Below are 19,970 nucleotides of genomic sequence, written 5' to 3' on the forward strand. Positions count from 1 at the left end.
TTACAAGGGCAGAACCCCCAGCTGTCTATATTGGGTTTTCAAATATTTCAAGTGATAACTGGAAATGTGGATTACATTATCCTGGAGGCCATAAATAAGCAGGATGAGTATCTTGGATGAAAAAAAAGCAAAATGAGTATCTTAGATGGAAAAGTTTATAATACAACTAGATTGCAAGCCCCTTAGAGCCAGGTAGGGATGCTATATCTGATTGATACAGCACCAATATTCCCATAATCCGACAAGTTTAGTGAACTGAGTCAGTGTAACCCAGTGGACAGAGCACTAGACCATGAGTCACAAAACCTGTGTTACCAAGTAGTGGGATTTTGTGACTTTGTCCAATCCTGCTGCCGCTCCTGTACCTGTGTCCTCTATCAGGCTTTGGTTTCCTGATTACCTGAGGGGCAGTTCTGATGTCTTGTCTTGGCTGGTCCCCATATGCATTTGTAAAAATGAATGGTAAGGTAGGATTAAGGATGTTTAGGAGCCCTGCTAGCAAAAAAATGCTGTTCTTAAGTGCCCTCAAAACATATGGTATTTAGAAGCCATAAAAACTTGTGGTCTGTAAGCCATTTGATCTGGGACTGTTACCATGTAGTGGTGTTACAGACATCCAACTCAAAATCAAAACTACTAAAAGCAGGTGGACAGTTTCAAGTCCATAATGTTCTGAAGGGCTTACATAATGGGGCACATTGTGTCCTACTGAGGTTTGTTTCAAAAATAGCCTTCTTAGAGATACAAGGTGCCCCAACATCAACCTGATTTGAATTTCTTTAGAAAAAACCTATTTATAAGTCATCTGAAAACAGGCTGATTGGCTTCTTTATTCTTTAACAAATTTAATTCATTTTGACTCTTTCTTGAGACTTTATGACTGACACTGAAATCTCCCTTGCAGAGCTTTCTTCATCTCTGATTTTTTTCATTCTTTCCACTCTGCTCTGTTTTACATACTAAAAGCATAAGAGAAATACCCTTAAGATAAAGCAGTGCCTATCTGTGTAGGTTTCATGTTCACTGCAAGAAATATTTCCCTGTTCTCCATCTTTTTACTCATTAAGAACTTAGAGAAATCATTAGGGGTTTTCAGTTCTTCTTTTTTAAAGCAACTTGCAAACCACAAGAGGCCAGGCCTGCCAGAAATGAAAGCCTGTGTTTTCATTTTTCTCCATTTCTGTCATTGATAGAGAAATTGAAAACTTCCCAATGCCAAAAGACTAAAACTTCTAAATGAAGATAAAGACACATTTAGCTCATGAGATCATCCTCTTTAACAGAGAGCTTTTACTCCAAGCATGATAAGAATGTCTATTTTTCATAGCCACAGGTTTTAGAGGAAAATGGAATTTGGCAGTCTTCTCCAATGGGTTGGTTTGCTGTAGTTCTCTGGAATCACCTCCTGTTATAAGCCCAGAAAGCATCAGAAAGTTGTTTTAGGCAGGGGAAGGAGGAGGACATTTCTGTAAGAGCCTCCCTGGCTATTGCTTTTGTCTTTAGTAGAAAGAACTAAAAGGAAAAGATGGGAAGGTTCCTATAGGATCACTTTTCCTATTCAGAAGTGGAGAGAAGGCATCTAAGTTGCTAAACAAATAAGGGACTCTAATACTCAAGCTCCCTCACGCACAAATAGACAAACTGGAATGAGGAAGAGATATGTGGAGATTAAATGAGTGCAGTACAGGGAACATGCCGGAGGAGAAACCAAATCCAGTGAGAAAATTAGTCTTTGTCTGAACAATGTCAATAAATCTGCCTTGCTCTATGTCACTGTGTGTAATGTCTTCCTCAATGCCAGGAGAGCAGTGATCTATTTACAGAGAGTGACAGGAGAAATATGGTCATTTAGTTGTGATGGGGTGGTAGAGTTCATGTTATAGCTCACATCAGATAACCTGGGCTAGTATAAACTTACACCTTAGCCCGGGTGCAGTGACTCACACCTGTAATCCCAACACTTTTGGAGGCTGAGGCAGGTGGATCACTTGAGGTCAGGAGTTTGAGACCAGCTTGGCCAACTCCATCTCTACTAAAAAATATTTTTAATATTAGATGGGCATGGTGGCAGGTGCCTGTAGTCCCAACTACTCAGGAACTTAAGGCAGGAGAATCACTTGAACCCTGGACGCAGAGATTGCAGTGAGCCAAGATCATGCCACTGTACTCTAGCCTGGGCGACAGAGCAAGACTCCATCTCAAAAATAAATAAATAACAAATGAAATAAAAAGACACGTCTTAAATTTCTTGCCATACTGCTGTGGCCAACCACTCTTCTCTCCAGAATGACCAAGGCACCATAAGCCTTTCTAATAAATTTCAACTATCTTTCAGAATGGGATGGGCCTGAAACCACACTTTGGCTATTGGACAGATAGCGTAATGGTTAAAAAGCATGGACCTCAGAGTCAAAGACCTGAGTTAAAGTTATTGTGTCACTGTTACAGTTGGAATATTTGTGTCCCCACGTCCCCCCACCCCCACCAATTCATATGTTAAAATCTTAAACCCTAAGGTGATGGTATTAGGAAGTGGGGCTTTGGGAGGTGATTACGTCATGGGAGTGAAGCCCTCATAAATGAAACTTACAGTACCCTTATAAAAGAGGCCCAAGAGGGACCCCTTACCCTTTCCATCATGTGAGAACACAGGAAGAAGGTACCATCTATGAGCCTGAAAGTGACCCTCACCAGACAATGAATCTCCCTTGATCTTGGACTTCCCAGTGAAAAATAAATTCCTGTTGTTTATAAGTGACCCAATTTATGATGTTTTATTATAGCAGTCCAAACAAACTAAGATAGTCACTGTAAACTGTTTGGTCTTTGGCATGTGACTTCACCTCTCTAGGCTTCAATTTTCTCACACGTGTAAAGTGTTTAATAATGGCACATTCCAGAGGCGTGTTGTGAGGATTAAATTACATAAAGTGTATAAAGCACTTAGCACAGTATCTGGCAGCCAGTAAATATGCAACAAATGGTAGCTAATAATAGTAGTAGTAGTAGTAGTAGTAATAGTAGTGGTAATGGTAGTAGTAGTAATAGTAATAACAATGATATTATAAGATTATATCCCACCATGTACTCAATTTCATGAATATTGGCTTAGGCATTACTGTATGCCAGGCATTGATTCATTAAAGCAAAAAGTGAGCATTTACTATGTATCAGGTACTGTGCTAAGAGCAAGAGTGAGCTGTAAGAAGACAAGACCTCTTGGAGCCTAAGTGTTGGGGAGATGAAGAACAGGAAAGACAAGAAAACCTTATCAACGACTTGTAAAAGATTAGAACTGTGTCAAGATGGTTCAGAGATTCTCAGAGTCTTCAGAAATCATGACTGGGTGCTCTGCCACTTGTTCAGCCCTCTTTGCACTGGCATTGGAAATTCTTCTCTTTCTTACTGCTGGATTCACTTGAATCTCATCTGCCACTTAGCCCTGCCCCAGTTCCCAGGACCAATCTTGACCCAAGCCAGGAGATAATGGCTCCAGGCCCATAGATGGGGGCTGAGGTTCAAGTTGCCTTGCTGTTTGTCTGACTAGAGGATGGTGCTCCAGTTTTTATATCTGGGGTCCAGCCTCATTTTTGTTACCTTTCTGTGCCCTTATTTTTAGAAATGAGCTTCTGACTTTGTGGTTCTTCCCAAAGGCCTGTTCCAAGAACTGATTTAGCAACCCCAGTACTCTCGTATGATTGGAGAGCTATACCTTATTCTTGCTGGTTTCCATCCCAAGCACTAGAGTCCTTCTCCAGAACCTCAGTCCAATAAATATAAACCTGGTTGTTTGCTTCTTGCCAGCTAGGACTTCTCAGTATCTCCACCTCCTAGATTCCTCTGTCTTCCCCTTACTTAGTGTAGATATTGTCTAGACAGAGAGTTATTATTACAGGTAATCTTTGTTTGCTAGAACTAAACCTTGGCCACCACCCCCTGCGCTTGGATTAGTTCTCTAGTGACTGGTTTACTGAATGGGCAGTTTTTCTGTCCAGTTCTGCTTATTTCCATGTGCCTCATTAAGCTGCCCAATATATACCATTCACAATCGGAGGCCAAAACCATTTAATACTAAGTGATCCAGGAGCTCTGAAGGTACCACTGTACCTTTCTTAAAAGCCCTAATTGCCCATATTAATTATTTTGCACTTGACTATAGATAAGCCCCTGGCAGAACCATTCTGTTCATTTTTCATTCATTAATTCAGCAAGTATTTATTGAACATCTATGTTTCAGACTGTGTGATATTGAAATGAATCCGCTAAATCTTCTGTCCTCGAGGAGTTCATAGTCTAGTAGAACAGTGGAACTTGTAAATGGATCATTACAATACAGGCTTAGAAGTCCTATATGAATATGGAAAGTGAGGAAGCAAAAAGCAGGGGTACTTAACCCAGACCGCAGGCAAGTAGATGCCAATAGAGAAGGTTTTCTGAAACAAGTATCACTGCTGTGTTTCAGAGGACTAGTAGGTGGTATTAGCTGCTGAAGAGACGCAAAAGTACTTCCAGGCTTATACTAAGTGAGAGCTCAGCACCTTCAGGGAACAACACTTACTTTTCTATAGCTGGAACATTGGGTGTGAGGGGGAAAGAGTACAGGAGGAAGCTAGAGAGGTAGGCGGGTGCTAGATTATAAAGTGCCTTATTTGCCATGTGAAGGAATTTGAATTTTATCCTGATTTTTAAAGTGGGAAATTACAGTAATGTGGAGATCTAATTTGCCAGGGTAAGAACAGACGCAGGGTAACAAATTAAATGACTGATAGATGTTAAGAACCCTAATTAAGGTGATGGTGGTGGGGGTGAAGAGTGTGTCTAGATTTGAGAGACTTAAAAGTAGAATTTATAGGACATGGTGACTGATTAGATAAGAGGGGAACAATGAGGAAAGATGATGAGGTTGCTTAGGCAAAGTTGCTTAGGCAACTATGTGGGTGGTAATTCTGCTGCCTGAGCTAGAGAACACAGAAGGAACAGATTTTAAATAGAGGGCAGGCTGTGCTTAATGTTGCCAAATAAAATCCCCCAATTCTATTTTCCTTTTGGTAAAATAATCCTGTTGTCCAAAGGATACCACTGACAACCTACCTTTGCAGAGTGCAACTGTAGAGGAATATATTTTTCTTGTAGACTATATGTAAACTATACAATTGGATAAATACTGCACTTGAAAATTAAATACTCTCTCTTCTTCATTAATTGGAAAGCACAGAGTAAATGAAAACAGAATTAGAAAAAACTCACCCCATAGACAAGTTCCCCAACCATGCCGTTCCATATTTTAGTCTCTGGATCCCTTGCACCATATTTCCCGTCACCAACGATGGACAATTTGTATTTGATCCTTACATGTTTGGCTATTTCATAGGCTAGGTCTACACAATAGCCTTCATATCGTTCATTTCCTTCCAGTTGCTCATGGTTCTTCTTGTACATTACATATGGTGATTCCTTTGGGACCAGAAGCAAGATAAAAGGATTACAACTATACATTTTTCCAAGAGAAGATAAATGTAATAATTTTTCCCCTCTGTGACTATTGAGGTTTGGTATGTGAAAAAGGTCTTAAAATTGTTACTTAGTAAACAGAAGAGCCTTGAGTATTCATTGGGTCACATTCTTTTTTTTTTGGTGGTGGGGAGGAAGTGCTTAACTGATAATTTAAAGAAGCAGAGAAGGATTTCAGTTCTTTTTGAGAGTTTGAAAGACGGCCCAGTTTTCACCTATCAAGTCTTTGATTTCATCAAATTTTGCAGAGTTAGTTACATGGTGCTGAAGTGCCTTTGATTTCTCAAGATTTATTATGTAGGCATCACAGGTAGTTGAGGCAAAGCCCTGGGGAAGCACTGTGATCCTTGTGAGGTCAGGGTCCGTGGCATTTACATTTTTATATCTCCAGGACCTAGTATAGTACTTAAGACAAAGGGAGTATTTGATACGTATGCTTAGATGAAAGGCAAACTTCAGCCTAATTCAGAAAGTCATACTTTCACACCTAGTGATATATTTATTTTTAACCCAGGTTTGTACTTCATTCAGTAAAACAAAACCAGCTTTTAGAAAAGTGTTTTAAAACTAAATGAAAATACCATCTCACATTTTAAGTGCTTTGAGTTTTGCAGAAAACTTCTTCATGTAGTGAATTGTGCCTTGAAACGGGCTTATGATATGGGTAGGTGATGAGTATTATACCCCTTTCATAAATGAAGAAAAAACAACCTGAGGCTCAGAGAAGCTGTGACTTGCACAGTTTTACAGGTTAGTGGTAGACCTAATTTTAGAATCCTAATGTACTCTCTCCTCCACACAATGCTGCTTCCCCCACAATGAAGAATTAGGTTTCAAGTCCAGATGAAGCATCAGTCCTATGGGGGCGGGCATGGAGGCGGGGAGAAAGAGGAAAATGATAATCTAAAACTGTTCTAAATTCCTATTCTTTTTCTTTCTTTCTCTTTGTTAAATTGCATTCTGTTCATCTTCATGGCAAGATACTTTGAGAGTTTCCTGAGCTTCCCTGTTGGAAGTTTTTACTGTTTGAACTTGAGGTCTTTTCTACTGATGGAAAAATACCTTGCAGAAAACAGAAGTCTTGCTGGACAGAAAACCCACCTACCTACTGTTCACACTTACCAAAATGGTAGTCACTACTATGGTCCGATTCTCTGAGGATGCACTGTCATTGCTGATTTGCTGATCTGAGAAAGGCACAAACCTTTCATACTCATTCCAGTAGCCGGCCTAGAAACAGAAGACATTTGACCTGGATGCCTATTTTTCCCTCAAAAAAGTACTGCATGAAATTCAAGTGCTGTTGTGGAACAAAACTTTCTTGAGCTCTATAAGGATTGACATCCTGTCTCCCCGTGTCTTGTCATTCCCAACAGGACCCCCAACACTGACACACACACAGATGTGCTATTCCTTCATCCTGGAGGTTCCCATATTCCACTCACCCTTACTGATATTTTGTAACATAATAATACTTATTCTCTTACATCCAAATGCTGTCCTTTTTTAAGAGCCCTTTTCTTTAAATGTCTGTTTTGGTTACTTACTTTTCGAGAGCCACTGACTTTCATTTCATACACATCAATGGTATAATTTGTCCTACGTCCGTAAGTGTCAAATTGGATGTTTCCAGTCATTCCTTGTACTTGCACCTGGTAGAAAGAGAAAATTTAAAATTTAAAAATAACACGGCATTATTGCCTTCTAAGTCTCTGGGATGAGGTCTACTGATAGATCTTGGAATCTTGAAGAATTATTATTGCAAGTCATTGAGTTCTATCCACCAGATCAAGTCTATACAGATCTTCATTTCCTCCACAGTATTTTCTTGGTATGCCTTTTAGTTTTGAAGCATTGAGTAGGTGTAAGATGCTGTTACTTATATAATACAATGAGGGCTCTACTGCCACTTTTTCAAGGACCTGAAATTTCCACTAGTCCCTTTCGGAGAATACTCTGCAGGCTGTCCCCTTAACTAGGGTAATGTATTCTAAACTGAGTTCCTTGGGGGCCATGACTGTGTCTTATCTTAATATTTCTCATATCTGAACATAATCTGGTTTCAGTAGCATGGGCACTGTTGCACTTGGACTCATATCATAGCTTCAATTATTAACTGAATGACCTTCGGCATGTTCTTAATGCTTTTTTACCCCAGTGTCTTAATCTGTAAGATTGAAAATCCTAGTAGTACCTATCTTTCAGAGTTATTGAGAGGATTAGAGAAGATATATATCTATATATGTGTGTGTATATATATACACACATATACATACATACACACATATATACATACATACATATATACACACACATATATATCTATTAAGCATCAGAACACATGCTAGCTATATTAATTATTATTAACCAAATAGATTTAGTTCTGTTTCTTGAGAGAGTTACACATTTACCAGCTACTACGGTGACAGGGATGAGCTTTCCCTCTTATTTGACCTACACTCAGCTACAGACAGGTAACAGACAAGAGAGCTAAGCCATGGAGGGGTAATCCAAAGATTGATAAAATTTATTAAGCCTAAGGGGTCAGGAGTATGGAGCACTAGACAAGAAGATAGAAGAACTGGAAGCCAGAACACTTGTTTGGGATGCCAAATGCTGATTTTATGTATGGCACAATTTTTCCTAGGCCTGAGCTCAGCATTATGAATTAATAAGAGGCCATCTCTTCTAGGTAGAGAGATTCTTTACCTAGTTTACAGTGCAGGGACACTGGATGAAACACCCTCTACAAATATAAGTCATTATTGTTAACCACTTACATTACTCATCTGGCAAGTAAAGGTCAAAGACTTTGCTTCAAAGAGAAAGAATATATCTCATTTTCCTAGTATGAAAGAATGGAATTGTTTTTCATCACTTATAGAAAATGATAAGCTGTCAAACAAGTCAGAGGTGGCGGTGGGTTTGTGTTACAGAAAGAAAAATGTTGTCAAATATTAGGGAACTTTTTCTAAAGGAAAAGGGGTTTGTTCACCACCAGTAGACTGGAATTCCTATGGAAAGGAAAATGCTCCAGTGTGATGAACTAAAAACAAGATGATTGTCCAACGGATCCAACAAAGCTAAGCACTGTTGTTAGCTTAGGCTTGCAGAGAAGGTGGCATCACACTCCTAGTTAGAGAAAGGACTTTTGTTGAGATAGAAATTACTTATCCAGTGGGATGAGACTGATAGATAACGTGAGGACGAAGGGCTCTTTATACTCTATTTTGAGCATTGAATTGTGATAGAAGACTTAGGCAGGGACAAGGGCAATAGGAACTTATTAAGGAAAGCCTTCATTAGTGAAAATAGCTAGGGCTTTAAGTCTCATTAAGAGTCATCTATTTCTAAACTCAACCCATCTGAATATGATATATGAACTGGAGAATAGTCAAGGCATAGTCCAACAAATTCCAGACCCCATGATTTGAGCGTTTGGTGACCAGAAGTAGAATCGGACTACCACTCAGAGAGAAATCTATTTTTAAGGATGTGGTCCAGTATTGAATGTTGGTGACAGTTTCCCAGCATTCCATCTGGGATCGCTTCTTTAATTCATAGCATCCTGTGCAAGACTTAGACATAATATTTTTATAATTATGTATTTCTGGCTTTCCTACTGGATTAGGAGCATCTCGAGATGAGAGACATTTTTTCTGCCTCTGTTCTCAGCAACTAATATTGTGCCTGGGATAGAGCAGATCCTTAATAAATGTTGATTGAACAAGTCTCAATGACTTAGAATCTGTGACAGATATGTCAGTAGACTGTGCTGAGGCTGATCTTTGCATTATTTGCAGATTGTGAGGAGAATGATTACCCAATTTGCAAGTGGCTTTAAGATATTTTAAAGCATTTGTTTACATATTAACAATTTAAATGTGAGCACTCCTCATCTTATTTCATGCTTGCATACTAATATGGAGCCTGATACATAGTCATGGATGCTCAATAAATATTTACTGAATGAATGTTGTGCTTATTTATTCATTAAAACAGGCCCCTTAGGAGCCTCTGCCAGGCAATGATTTTGTTTGCCAGATTTCTTTTGAAGGAAGAGAATAATTTATTGAGAAACAACTATGTGCTAGTCACAATGAAGAATGTTTTACATTATGCAATCTCAATTTTAATTAACTGAAATAAAATGGGATTTCTTTTAATGTAGTAAAATATTTAGTACTTCAGAGTAGCCTCCCTTGCAGTCCCTGTGAGTAGAGCAGTTTTACTGAGGCACTGTCTACTTTTGGAAAAAACTGATGCCTTCCAGCCTCTCTGGAGCAATAGAGATTGGCCTATGGAAAGAGGTAATGTATCGTTTTGGTTGAGTATCTGGTCACTAGGGCCTGGGGAGGAAGGTTACCTGGCTTACAACTTGAGCTTCATCAGTGAGTTAGACATGTAGAAACTTTTCTGGGCGGTAGTGTGATCAATCTATTTTTTTTTCCTAGCCCAATTGGTATCTTATCCTTCATTAGCCAGTCTTCTATTTGGGAAGGCAGTTATTTGTGTCACAAATAGGAAGTCAATTGGAGATGCTGGCTCTTGCCCCTTGAGGTTTTGTTGATGAAAACTCCTTTTGATTCACTCTGAGGGAGTTTTATATTTCACTCATCATTATGTTTCACCTGACAATACAAATCTTGTAACTGCTATGAAGGTTGAATTTAATTAACTGCTCTTCAAAATTGTACAGTGCTACCTCCATAAAACTACACTTAGGGCATTTGTTAAAGAACTGACATAATGACATAAAAATCTGCATGATGGGAGAATGAGTCATATCTCTTTCTTGGAGAGAGACACAAGGGCTACTAACCCCTTTTGATTGAATGCCTCCAACTTGGCAAATTTAAAGCATCAATAACAGAGCCAGCTACACAAAATGATGTATGCTATGAGGCCGTTACAAGTTCTTCCTTGCTGGGTTACACACAGAATTATCTTATCTTTGCCCATCTCTTTGTTGATTTGGATGTCCCAAACATCAGGATCATTAAATAAGTAGAAATAAGAGATTCTTGTACTCTTGAAAGCTCATTTTAATACATGCAGGCACATGTGGCATAAAGCAAAATATTCAGAACAGAGCTCTTGCTTGGAAAACTGCAATGAATGGGTGATGCTACTTCTGGTATAAATAATGAAATCTGTTCAAAGGACATTGCTTGAAGCCTTAAATGATCTCCTACCCAGCAAATACTAAAAACAAGTAACCTATTTGACTGTCTATCTATTGATTCCTTTTATTTTTCTTTAGGCTTTTTCTTTGCAGCATTGGGCAAAAGCTTCTTAAGTAGGCCTAGAAATGTATCATGTTCCTGCATTTCATCCTGTAGAACAGCATGAGTGTTCTTTTTGACAACAGAAATACCATCACACTGGCTAAGTTCCATAGCCTGTCTAGGCTAATCATTTGTCTGATGAGCCAGAAGATGCTGTCCTTTGTAATGTCTATCTTGAAGTTAGGAGCATCTTCTAAAATATCCTAATCTCCCTAAGGAATGTCATATGTTTGAAAGGTTTGAATTTTTTGAAGCTATTTACATATTTAATCTATAACTTTTGAGAGTACTAAGTTTCATTTACTAGCCACAGGATAGAGCATAACCAAAAATTCATTTGCCCTAAATTTATCTCTTTTTTTTCAAGCTTCAAGAAATGACCTCCAATTTTTAGATTTCTAGATTTAGATGATTTATAGAAATGGCTATACTTATCCTCTTAGCATACTCTGATATTCTACATAATCTGGTCCTATTCCTTTTAGTATGTCTTCTCTCAAGATTAAGGATTTCATCTTTTTAATGTCTTTATAAGTTTCTTCCACCCCAATAACCCATTGTGGTCTTTACCATTTTCAGAGCTCTCTCAATATCAATTCCTTGACTCCAGGGCACAGCAGGATTTGCTAAGCAGTCTCCAGCACTTCCTCTCCGGGATACATCCACTCGCTGCCTCCTCAGGTAGCGGAAAGCTTCTGCTATGACCAGTATTGCGTCGTGTGTCAATGCAGATGTATACTGAAATGGATGCATGAAAAACAAGGTATCATGATAAATGAAACCCTCAAAATTTGCCTTGTTTCTTATAATTTTCATTCATTTCTACCTATTGTTCTGTGCAGTCACCCACCCCCCCAATTATTTAAGAGATCTCTCTGGGCAAGCCTGAATTTGATTTATTCTACAATGATACGTCTTACCTCATGTGTGCATGTGTTACGATTATTATAATCAGATGGCTCAAGGCAATCTCTCTCTTGCTCTCAATACTGTTTCTTTTTTATACTGAGTGAGTGACTACCAAAAGGCTGGGTCCTTTACAGAGGAAGAAATATGTGTGAAGTTAAAGGATGGCATGTATAGACTGGAGAGGAAACAGCATATCCTAAAGCAAGACTTGGTTACTGCTGTTTGTAATAGAAAATTGAGATCCGGTGTTTACTTAGGGGAAAATGGAAATAGCTAAGTTAGACAGCTTGAAATTAATTTGGAGGAGAACATTAATCACTTCTGTCTGGACCATGTTTCTGGCGAGCCAGGACTTCTGGCCAGCAATAAATCAGTTTTTGTTTCCTGGGGGGTAGCAAAAACCAAAGCTGTTTTTCAATTGTAGAAAATTTCAATTATTATTGAGTTTTAAATCTGATAATGTTGACAATTCATAGGCAATACTTCATGATGCCACCTCCTGCAGGCAAGAACACTTTCTATTCCTTGGATATAGTGATATGCTGTACTAGGGATGAGGTCAGTCACTTAATACAAGGGATTTGATTATCCGCAATTTGAAATGGTGGATGCTTTTTCATTAAATGAATTAACATAACAAACTATGGTTAGAATAAGCTGGCCCCTGTTTTGCAGGAGTGACAAATACTGGTAGAATATAGAATGTTGTTGACTTTTTAAAAATGTAGCAAAATGTCCCAGGGGGAGTTCTCTCTCTTTAGTACAGTATGTCCAAATACAATTGGGAGTGAGTAGATTATTGCCTCTACAACTATCAATTAGCTTTTCTGACTTTTCTCACATTATTTCTCTTTTAGAAGCAAATCATCAAGTGTGACTGTAACGGGGAATATGTTCTTTCATGAAGAAAAATCTTTGTGTCTGTACATCTTTGCAATACATGAAGCCAACATGGTGATGATTTTCTTTTCAGTTGACTGCATACATTGTCAGCATATCTTAATGTAGTCCTTTCCAAACCATGGCAAAAGAGCTATTTAATTTTTGCTTTATTCAGTTTCTACTTATCAATGTGTGAGAATACCCCCCCAAGCCCTAAAAGAAAATGTTTATAGAGTAAATTATCAGGGTTTTTAATCTGTAGACAACTTTATCTTCTAATCAAAAATATTGTACATCAATTTTTAAAGTGGGCTTTTGGTTTGATTGATATTGTGCAAGGTTCTATAATGACAAATACTAAGCAAAAGTCATGTGAAAGTTGTAACACTTATTTATTCAATTTTTAAAAAGTTATTTAAAGGTTTTTACTTGTAAGTATGAACATTTCTTCTCAGTCGGTTCTAGAACTTTACATTATATACACCAAGTGTTATCAATGAAGAGTCCAGAGCTGAGATTGGCTTCCTTCTCTTTTGTATGGCTCTACAACTTCAGCACAGGCATAAACTACTCTTCAGTACCCTTTTCATACTTCCTACCCTCACTCATTTTCTCATGCCTAACACAGTGTCTGGCACATTGTAGGTGCCAGACTACTAACCCACTAAAATATTGAATAAATGAATTTCTCTCTTCTACCTATTACCTGGTAAATCTAAAGATCATAAAGCAGTGTGGGTAGGCAGTTTTATGAAAAATCTAAATTTGAATAAGCTCACCTAAATGTAATGCAATGTGCATTTTAACCATGACTTTATGCTTTTGATATTTTTATCTTGACTTCTATGAAAATGGGCAACGTAGGTAATCTAATTATTTTCAGAAATACTTTAGCAAGCAGGAAAACATTTCCATTCAATATACATATAGGTAACATACACTCTATTGTAGCCTAATTCACTTGGGATTATTTTCCAGTAAATATCAGTTTAATACATTAAAACATTTTGATTACAAAGGATTCATCATAGGGATTGTGACCATATTTACTGAAGCAAATTAGGCCACTTGATCAGACCCTAAAACAGAATGTTTTAAAACAAGACTATCTTGGAAAAATCTGGCAGGCATAATCACTATAACCACAGGGTACCACTTAATTAGTAAGTGGCTCAACTGAACGAAAAAAGTATGTTTAACCCATAACTTTTCTAGAACACACCAATTGCATAAAGTAAGGTTTCACTTGAATTATGTTCTGATGTAACCCATTTAAGGTGGAGCTGCATAGATGGTACAGAATGTATCTCTGTATCTTTTTTCTGGTCTGTGTTGCCTACTATTCTTTTATTATTATTATTATTATTATTATTATTATTATTATTATTATTATTATTTTGAGATGGAGTCTTGCTCTGTCGCCCAGGCTGGAGTGCAGTGGCATGATCTTGGCTCACTGCAACCTCTGCTGCATGGGTTCAAGCCATTCTCCTGCCTCCGCCACCCAAGTGTCTGGGATTACAGGTGCATGCTACAATGCCCACCTGTTATCCCCTATTCTATTCTTGCCAGGGAGGAAGAATGTGAGGATGAGTATCTTAAAACAATGAGGAAGATGTTTTCCCCTTTTCCTTTTTTAGGAAAAGGTCTTGACTCTGTTTTGATCCCCCATTTTGTACCACAGCTATGGTACATACTTTCACTATATCAGGAAGGAAGAATTTAAAGTCAGTTTCATGTTTGAATCAATACACTGAGGGAATGAGTTACTTAAAAAATATATTTGAAGGGTCCTTTGTGTAACATGAATAACTTTCCCCTAATTTATCTGTTTAATTCTTGGTTTTTAAATAATAGAATTTCTAGCCATAGGGGAACGCATATGAAAAATGTGCATTTTTAACCACAACTTTCTGCTTTTAATATTCTTATCTTGATTTTGTGAAAATGAGCAACCTAAGTAATTTAATTATTTTCTAAGATATTTTAGCAGGCAGGAAAACATTTCCATTCAATATACATATAGGCAATGTACACTGTTTATTAGAGCCTAATTCACTTGGGTGTACTGAGATTCATGAAACTTATTAAAACAAAGCAATCACATAAATAATGTAAAATCTAATTTTCTGTTTCAGACTATCAATCTTCCTTACCTATTCCCACTGCCCCCACCCTTCGCCTGGCTCAGGTTCTTGTAATACTATAAATTGTTATGAGCATATTACAAATAAAATTCATTGAAAATTAAGTTAACTTATTTCCAAGCATTGGATTTTAAAAGATCTCATTCTCAACAGCTTCTTTATTCAGGGGTTTAGTTTTTAAATGCAATAGCATCACCTGCAGTTGTTTTGTGGCATCTTTGAATGGAAAATCATTTGATCATAAGATGACTGTTAGTGTATAAAGACCATACGGAGATACATTGAAAAGCTGGCCTTAGGTTTTTACATGCCATGGAACATTACCTTTAGTGGTGCATTCTTGGCTTCAGGGAATTCCCTTTCATCCAGCCTCACCCAGCGCTGTATGAACTGCTGAACCATAGGGTTTTCATTGTTGACAATCTGGAAACCTGTAATGTTGGCTCCCCCATGCATGACTCTTTCCAGTAAAATATCAGTAAAACCCTGGAAAGACATTGAAAGGATCATGATTGTGGGAGGTTGTGTATTCTTACTCACCATATCTGTTAGAGTGCTAAAGATAATGTGATCATTTATTAGCAATCAAGACAGCCTTGAATATGAAATTAATTGTTAGGACACTATGGCCCTGAAACTGCAGGCATAATGGAGAAAATATGCATTCTTTCATTTTAGTTCCTGTGTCTTTATGTAATGTGGCTGCTGCATGGACAAACATAGGTGCCAGCTTTAAGCAAATATTTTGATTTGTTTCATTTACCTGTATTTTTAGTCTTTCTTCACTGAGTAAAAATACAATGCTTTATGTAATTGGAAAATGTTGAAAAAGTTTGACCCTAGTGGGTGTTATAGCAAACTTTTCTTCAGCCTAACATGATAAACACAGTGGATTGCTTCAGATTCTAGTGATGAGTACTTTAGAAATTTGTGATTTGCAGAAATGCCAATGAGTGAAACTGACAGCTTGGTTGGATATGATGGTACAAATCCCAGAGTATGTCTCACATGTATCCATAAATGAATGACCATTTTTTTTTTTTGAGATAGAGTCTCTCTCTGTTGCCCAGGCTGGAGTGCAGAGTCTCGCTGTGTCGCCCAGGCTGGAGTGCAGTGGTGAGATCTCAGTTCACTGCAACCTCCGCACCACCCCCTGGGTTCAAGAGATTCTCATGCCTCAGCCTCCCAAGTAGCTGGGATTACAGGTGCATGCCGCCATGCCCACCCAATTTTTGTATTTTTGGTAGAGACGAGGTTTCACCATGTTGGCCAGACTGGTCTCAAACTCCTGACCTCAAGTGATTTGCCCGCCTTGGCCTCCCAAAGTGCTGGGATTACAGGTATGAGCCACCGCACCAGAGCAATGAATGAATCTTAACAACTACTACATAGTATCCACCATTTTCTTCTAATTTGCTCTGGCTACCATCTGGTGCCTCTGCCACCTAAGCCTTGTGCAGCAGTATCTCCATGTGAGCTCTGCCAGCTCCATTGGGCATTATTATCTTCTGGGACAAGTAGCAGCCCAGGAATTGCTGCTACTTTTGCTGGATAACTATATCCTGCTAATTACTATTAATGTGTTAGGGTTTTCAATGAACTGAAGCCATCATTTGTATTCATAAACAGATGGGTAGAACTTTTCCTTCCTTCTTTACAACCCTCCAAAATTTTAATATAAAAATGATCAAGCATACAGAAAAATTGAAAGAATTATACAGTGAATACCCACATAGTCCCACTCAGATTCTACAATTATTTTTTATACTCATCTATCAAACCATTTCATTTTGGGGTTCATTTCAAAGTAAGTTGGAGACATTAGTATACTTCACCCTAAAAGATTTCAGCACGCAGGTCATTAACTAAAATTCAGTGTTTGTTTACAGTTCTTTTTCTTTCTTCATTTTTTGAGGTAAAATTTACATCAATGAAATGTACTTGATGAGTTTTGATAAATGCATACACCTTTATTACCCAAGTCCGTATCAATTCTTTAATGTTTCCTCTCTTTTTTTTATAGTCTAAAAAAGGTTTTATTGAAGTGTAACAGTTGTATAGAGAAGTGCACATATCTTTATGTGTATAACTTGGTGAATTTATTCACAAACTAAACATAAACAATATATGTAGAGTCAGCACCTCCATCCATGTTTCTCTTAATTTTACATTTGTTTACTATGGGTAACAAGACAGTCTTAGAAAACATTTTAGTGAAACAGCTTTTTCAGTTATTACTTACAGCCCCTTCCTCTTCCTTTCATAAGTGGGATATGAGTCAATGGAGGCTGGACAAAGAGTCAAATAGTTTACATCACTGAGAATCACTCCTTCGTTCTGATAACCACAAAGCATTTTAAAAATTAACATTAATTCGTCATGATGAGTTTTCTCCTAAAGGTTTTCTTCATGAGAGAAAATAAGGCACAGTGTTTCTCCCATTTTATTCCCCCTGTAATAAATTCAGCCGAGAGCCTCACTTGTGTAGAAAGTCTAGCAGAGGCTACCACTGGGGCTTAAGCCTAACTGTTACCCAACTCTCCATTCTCACTCCTTAAACTTAAATTCAAATAAAATGCTGAGGATAAAACTCTAATGAAAGGGCCTTCAAGATGGCTGAATAGAGACATCCAGAACTCACCTCCTGTACAAAGAAGAAATAAAATAGTGAGTAGATAATCACACTTTGAGTATATTTCCTAAGAGAGAATGCTGGAATTCAATAGAGAAGTGACAGGAAACATCTGACTTAAGGAATGAGAAAGAAGTAAGGCAGCCTGCTTGGCTGGGATCATCTGGAAGCCTAGAGAAGTGCCCCAGTGTGGGTAAAGGATAAGCGAGAGACCCCTAGCAGTCCATATTCCCAACGTGGACTCCTGCATTCTTAGCCCTGGGAGAGCCCTCAACGCACATGGGCTTTGAAGGAGTTGCCTAGAGATTGTATAATGGCATTTCTCTAGAGAGGGAGCTTGGGTGGTTCCAACCTACCCCAGAGTCCCAAGCAGCCACAGTAGGGTGCCATTTTGAGAGCCCAGCCCCCACCAGACTACATCCTGACCAGGGGCCCAACAGCCCCTGCATTTCCACATCCTTGGGACCCCATCAATGGGGTCGAATACCTTGAATGCAGGGCTGGGCCTTGTTGGCTGCTGCTGCCAGAGCGAAACACGAGTCATTGGCAGTGACCCTGTCACTCCCAGTAGCAGTGCTGCTACATATTTAAAAGAGCTCTGAGGAAAGGCTCCCCCGCTTATATCAGGGCCAAAGCACATGCTCCTAAGCTACCTGTTTATGGCTGCTACCACTGAAAGCAACCATGCCTTCTCCAGCAGCAGGGCTGCAGCACAGCCACTTCAGCCCCAACCTGAGCATTCTACTGGGGACCTAGGGATCACCTCACCCCTGCCTACCACAGCCAGCACCCACATGCACCACCAGATGGCCTGGCTCCACTCCCCTAAATTCAGTGCCTGAGTACACTGTCCAGGGGCCTGGAAATTGCTCTGTCCCATTCACCACCACTGGACCTTAGCACTCCTCCTGGGAACCTGAGGACAGGCTGATTTAGCCTGTCTCTACCACCGTGGCTGGGACTCACCTACACGTGCTACCTAGAGGCCTCAAGAATGGCTGGCCTAGCCTATTGCAGCTACCATCATCACCAGGACAAACCACTTGGGAGTCAGAGGATTGTGTTGCCTCTGCTATAACCATTGCCCATGCCATGCCCACTTCCTAGGGCTCCAAGGACCCACCCACCCATCTGGCCCACCACTGCCACTGCTGGCATCTGAGCAAGCTGCCTGGAGGCCCAAGAATCAGCCTAACTGGACCCACAAACACTGGTGCCCATGTACACTTCCCTGAGGCCCATGGACAGGTATGCTTGACCTGTTGTTGCTACCACTGGTGCCCAAGAACTGACCCATCTGATGTCTCCCACCCCAGCAAAACTTCACCACAGCCTCCACCAACAACTGCACCCTATACCACCAAGGAAATCACAGATACTATTGATGCTGTTTACAGCCAGATAAATCATCATGGAGACTATATGACTGCACATACTGAGAATCAAAACCAAAGTGTCTTACCCAACCAACACCATAGATAAATCTTCAGGAAAAAGTCCTCCCCTACAAAAGCAAATTTAAAATATTGGAAGAAGTAACTGTTACACCAAATGTGCAGGTATCAACGCAAGGACACAAAAAATATGGAAAAGTTAAAAAAATACAATGCCTCCAAAGGAACATAATACTTCTCCAACAATAGATCCCAATCAAAAAGAAATGTATGAAATCCCAGAAAAAATTCAAAATAATGATACTAAAGAAGTTCAGTGAGGTACAAGAGAACACAGAAATCAGAACAACAATAAAAATAAATCAGAAAAACAATGCAGAATATGAGTGAGAAATTTATCAAAGAGATAGCTAAAATAAAAAGAAAAACATACAGAGATTCTAAAGCTGAATAATTCATTGCATGAAATATAAAATACATTTGAAAGATTCAACACTAGACTAGATCAAGCAGAAGAAAGAATTTTAGAAGTTGAAGACAAGTCATTGAAATAACCCAGTCAGACAAAAATGAAAAAAGATTAAAAAAGGTTAAACAAAGCCTATGACATACAGGACACTGTAAAATGATCCAAAAATATGAATTTTTAGTGTCCCAGAAAGTGAAGGGAAAATGAAAGTGATAAAAAAACCTATTTAATATAATAATAGTTGAAAACTTTCCAGATGTAGCAAAAGATTTAAACATACAAATACAGGAAGCTCAGAGATCCCAAAACCTTTAAAAAGATCTTCTCTATGGCACACTGTAGTCAAACTGTCAAAAGTCAAAGATAATTCTAAAAATAGCAAGAGAAAAGCATCTAGTCACTTACTCTGATGGGAGTTCCCATTAGACTGACAGTGAATTTCTCAGCAGAAATGTTATAGGCCAGGAGAGAATGGCTGATATATATTCAAAGTTCTAAAACAACAACAACAACAACAACAACAACAACAACAACCACCACCACCACCACCACCACCACCTTGGCAACCAAAGATACTATACTGAAGAAAGTTGTCCTTCATAAAGAAGGAGAAATAAAGTCTTTCCGAGACAAGCAAAAGCTGAAAGAATTCATAACTACTAGACTAGCCATATAAAAAATGCTTAAGGGGGTCTTACACCTGGAAGAAAAAGGAGAGTATCTACCATAATGAAAATA

At 38.7% G+C, this 19,970-nt stretch overlaps 1 protein-coding gene across 2 annotated transcripts in view; it reads right to left on the reverse strand.

The window, feature by feature from the left end:
* Nucleotides 1-19,970, reverse strand: part of GRIA3 (glutamate ionotropic receptor AMPA type subunit 3) — a 310,602-nt gene that overhangs the window by 81,217 nt on the left and 209,415 nt on the right. For both annotated transcript variants that reach the window (XM_023202310.1, XM_023202309.2), the window contains exons 6-10: nucleotides 15,062-15,223; nucleotides 11,370-11,537; nucleotides 7,059-7,163; nucleotides 6,634-6,741; nucleotides 5,248-5,454 (exon numbers count right to left, since the gene is read on the reverse strand). In XM_023202310.1, the coding sequence (XP_023058078.1) occupies nucleotides 5,248-5,454; nucleotides 6,634-6,741; nucleotides 7,059-7,163; nucleotides 11,370-11,537; nucleotides 15,062-15,223 (750 nt within the window). The remainder of the gene's footprint in view (nucleotides 1-5,247; nucleotides 5,455-6,633; nucleotides 6,742-7,058; nucleotides 7,164-11,369; nucleotides 11,538-15,061; nucleotides 15,224-19,970) is intronic.

This window comes from Piliocolobus tephrosceles, chromosome 12 (genome assembly GCF_002776525.5).
Source record: "Piliocolobus tephrosceles isolate RC106 chromosome 12, ASM277652v3, whole genome shotgun sequence".
NCBI classification, from domain to species: domain Eukaryota; kingdom Metazoa; phylum Chordata; class Mammalia; order Primates; family Cercopithecidae; genus Piliocolobus; species Piliocolobus tephrosceles.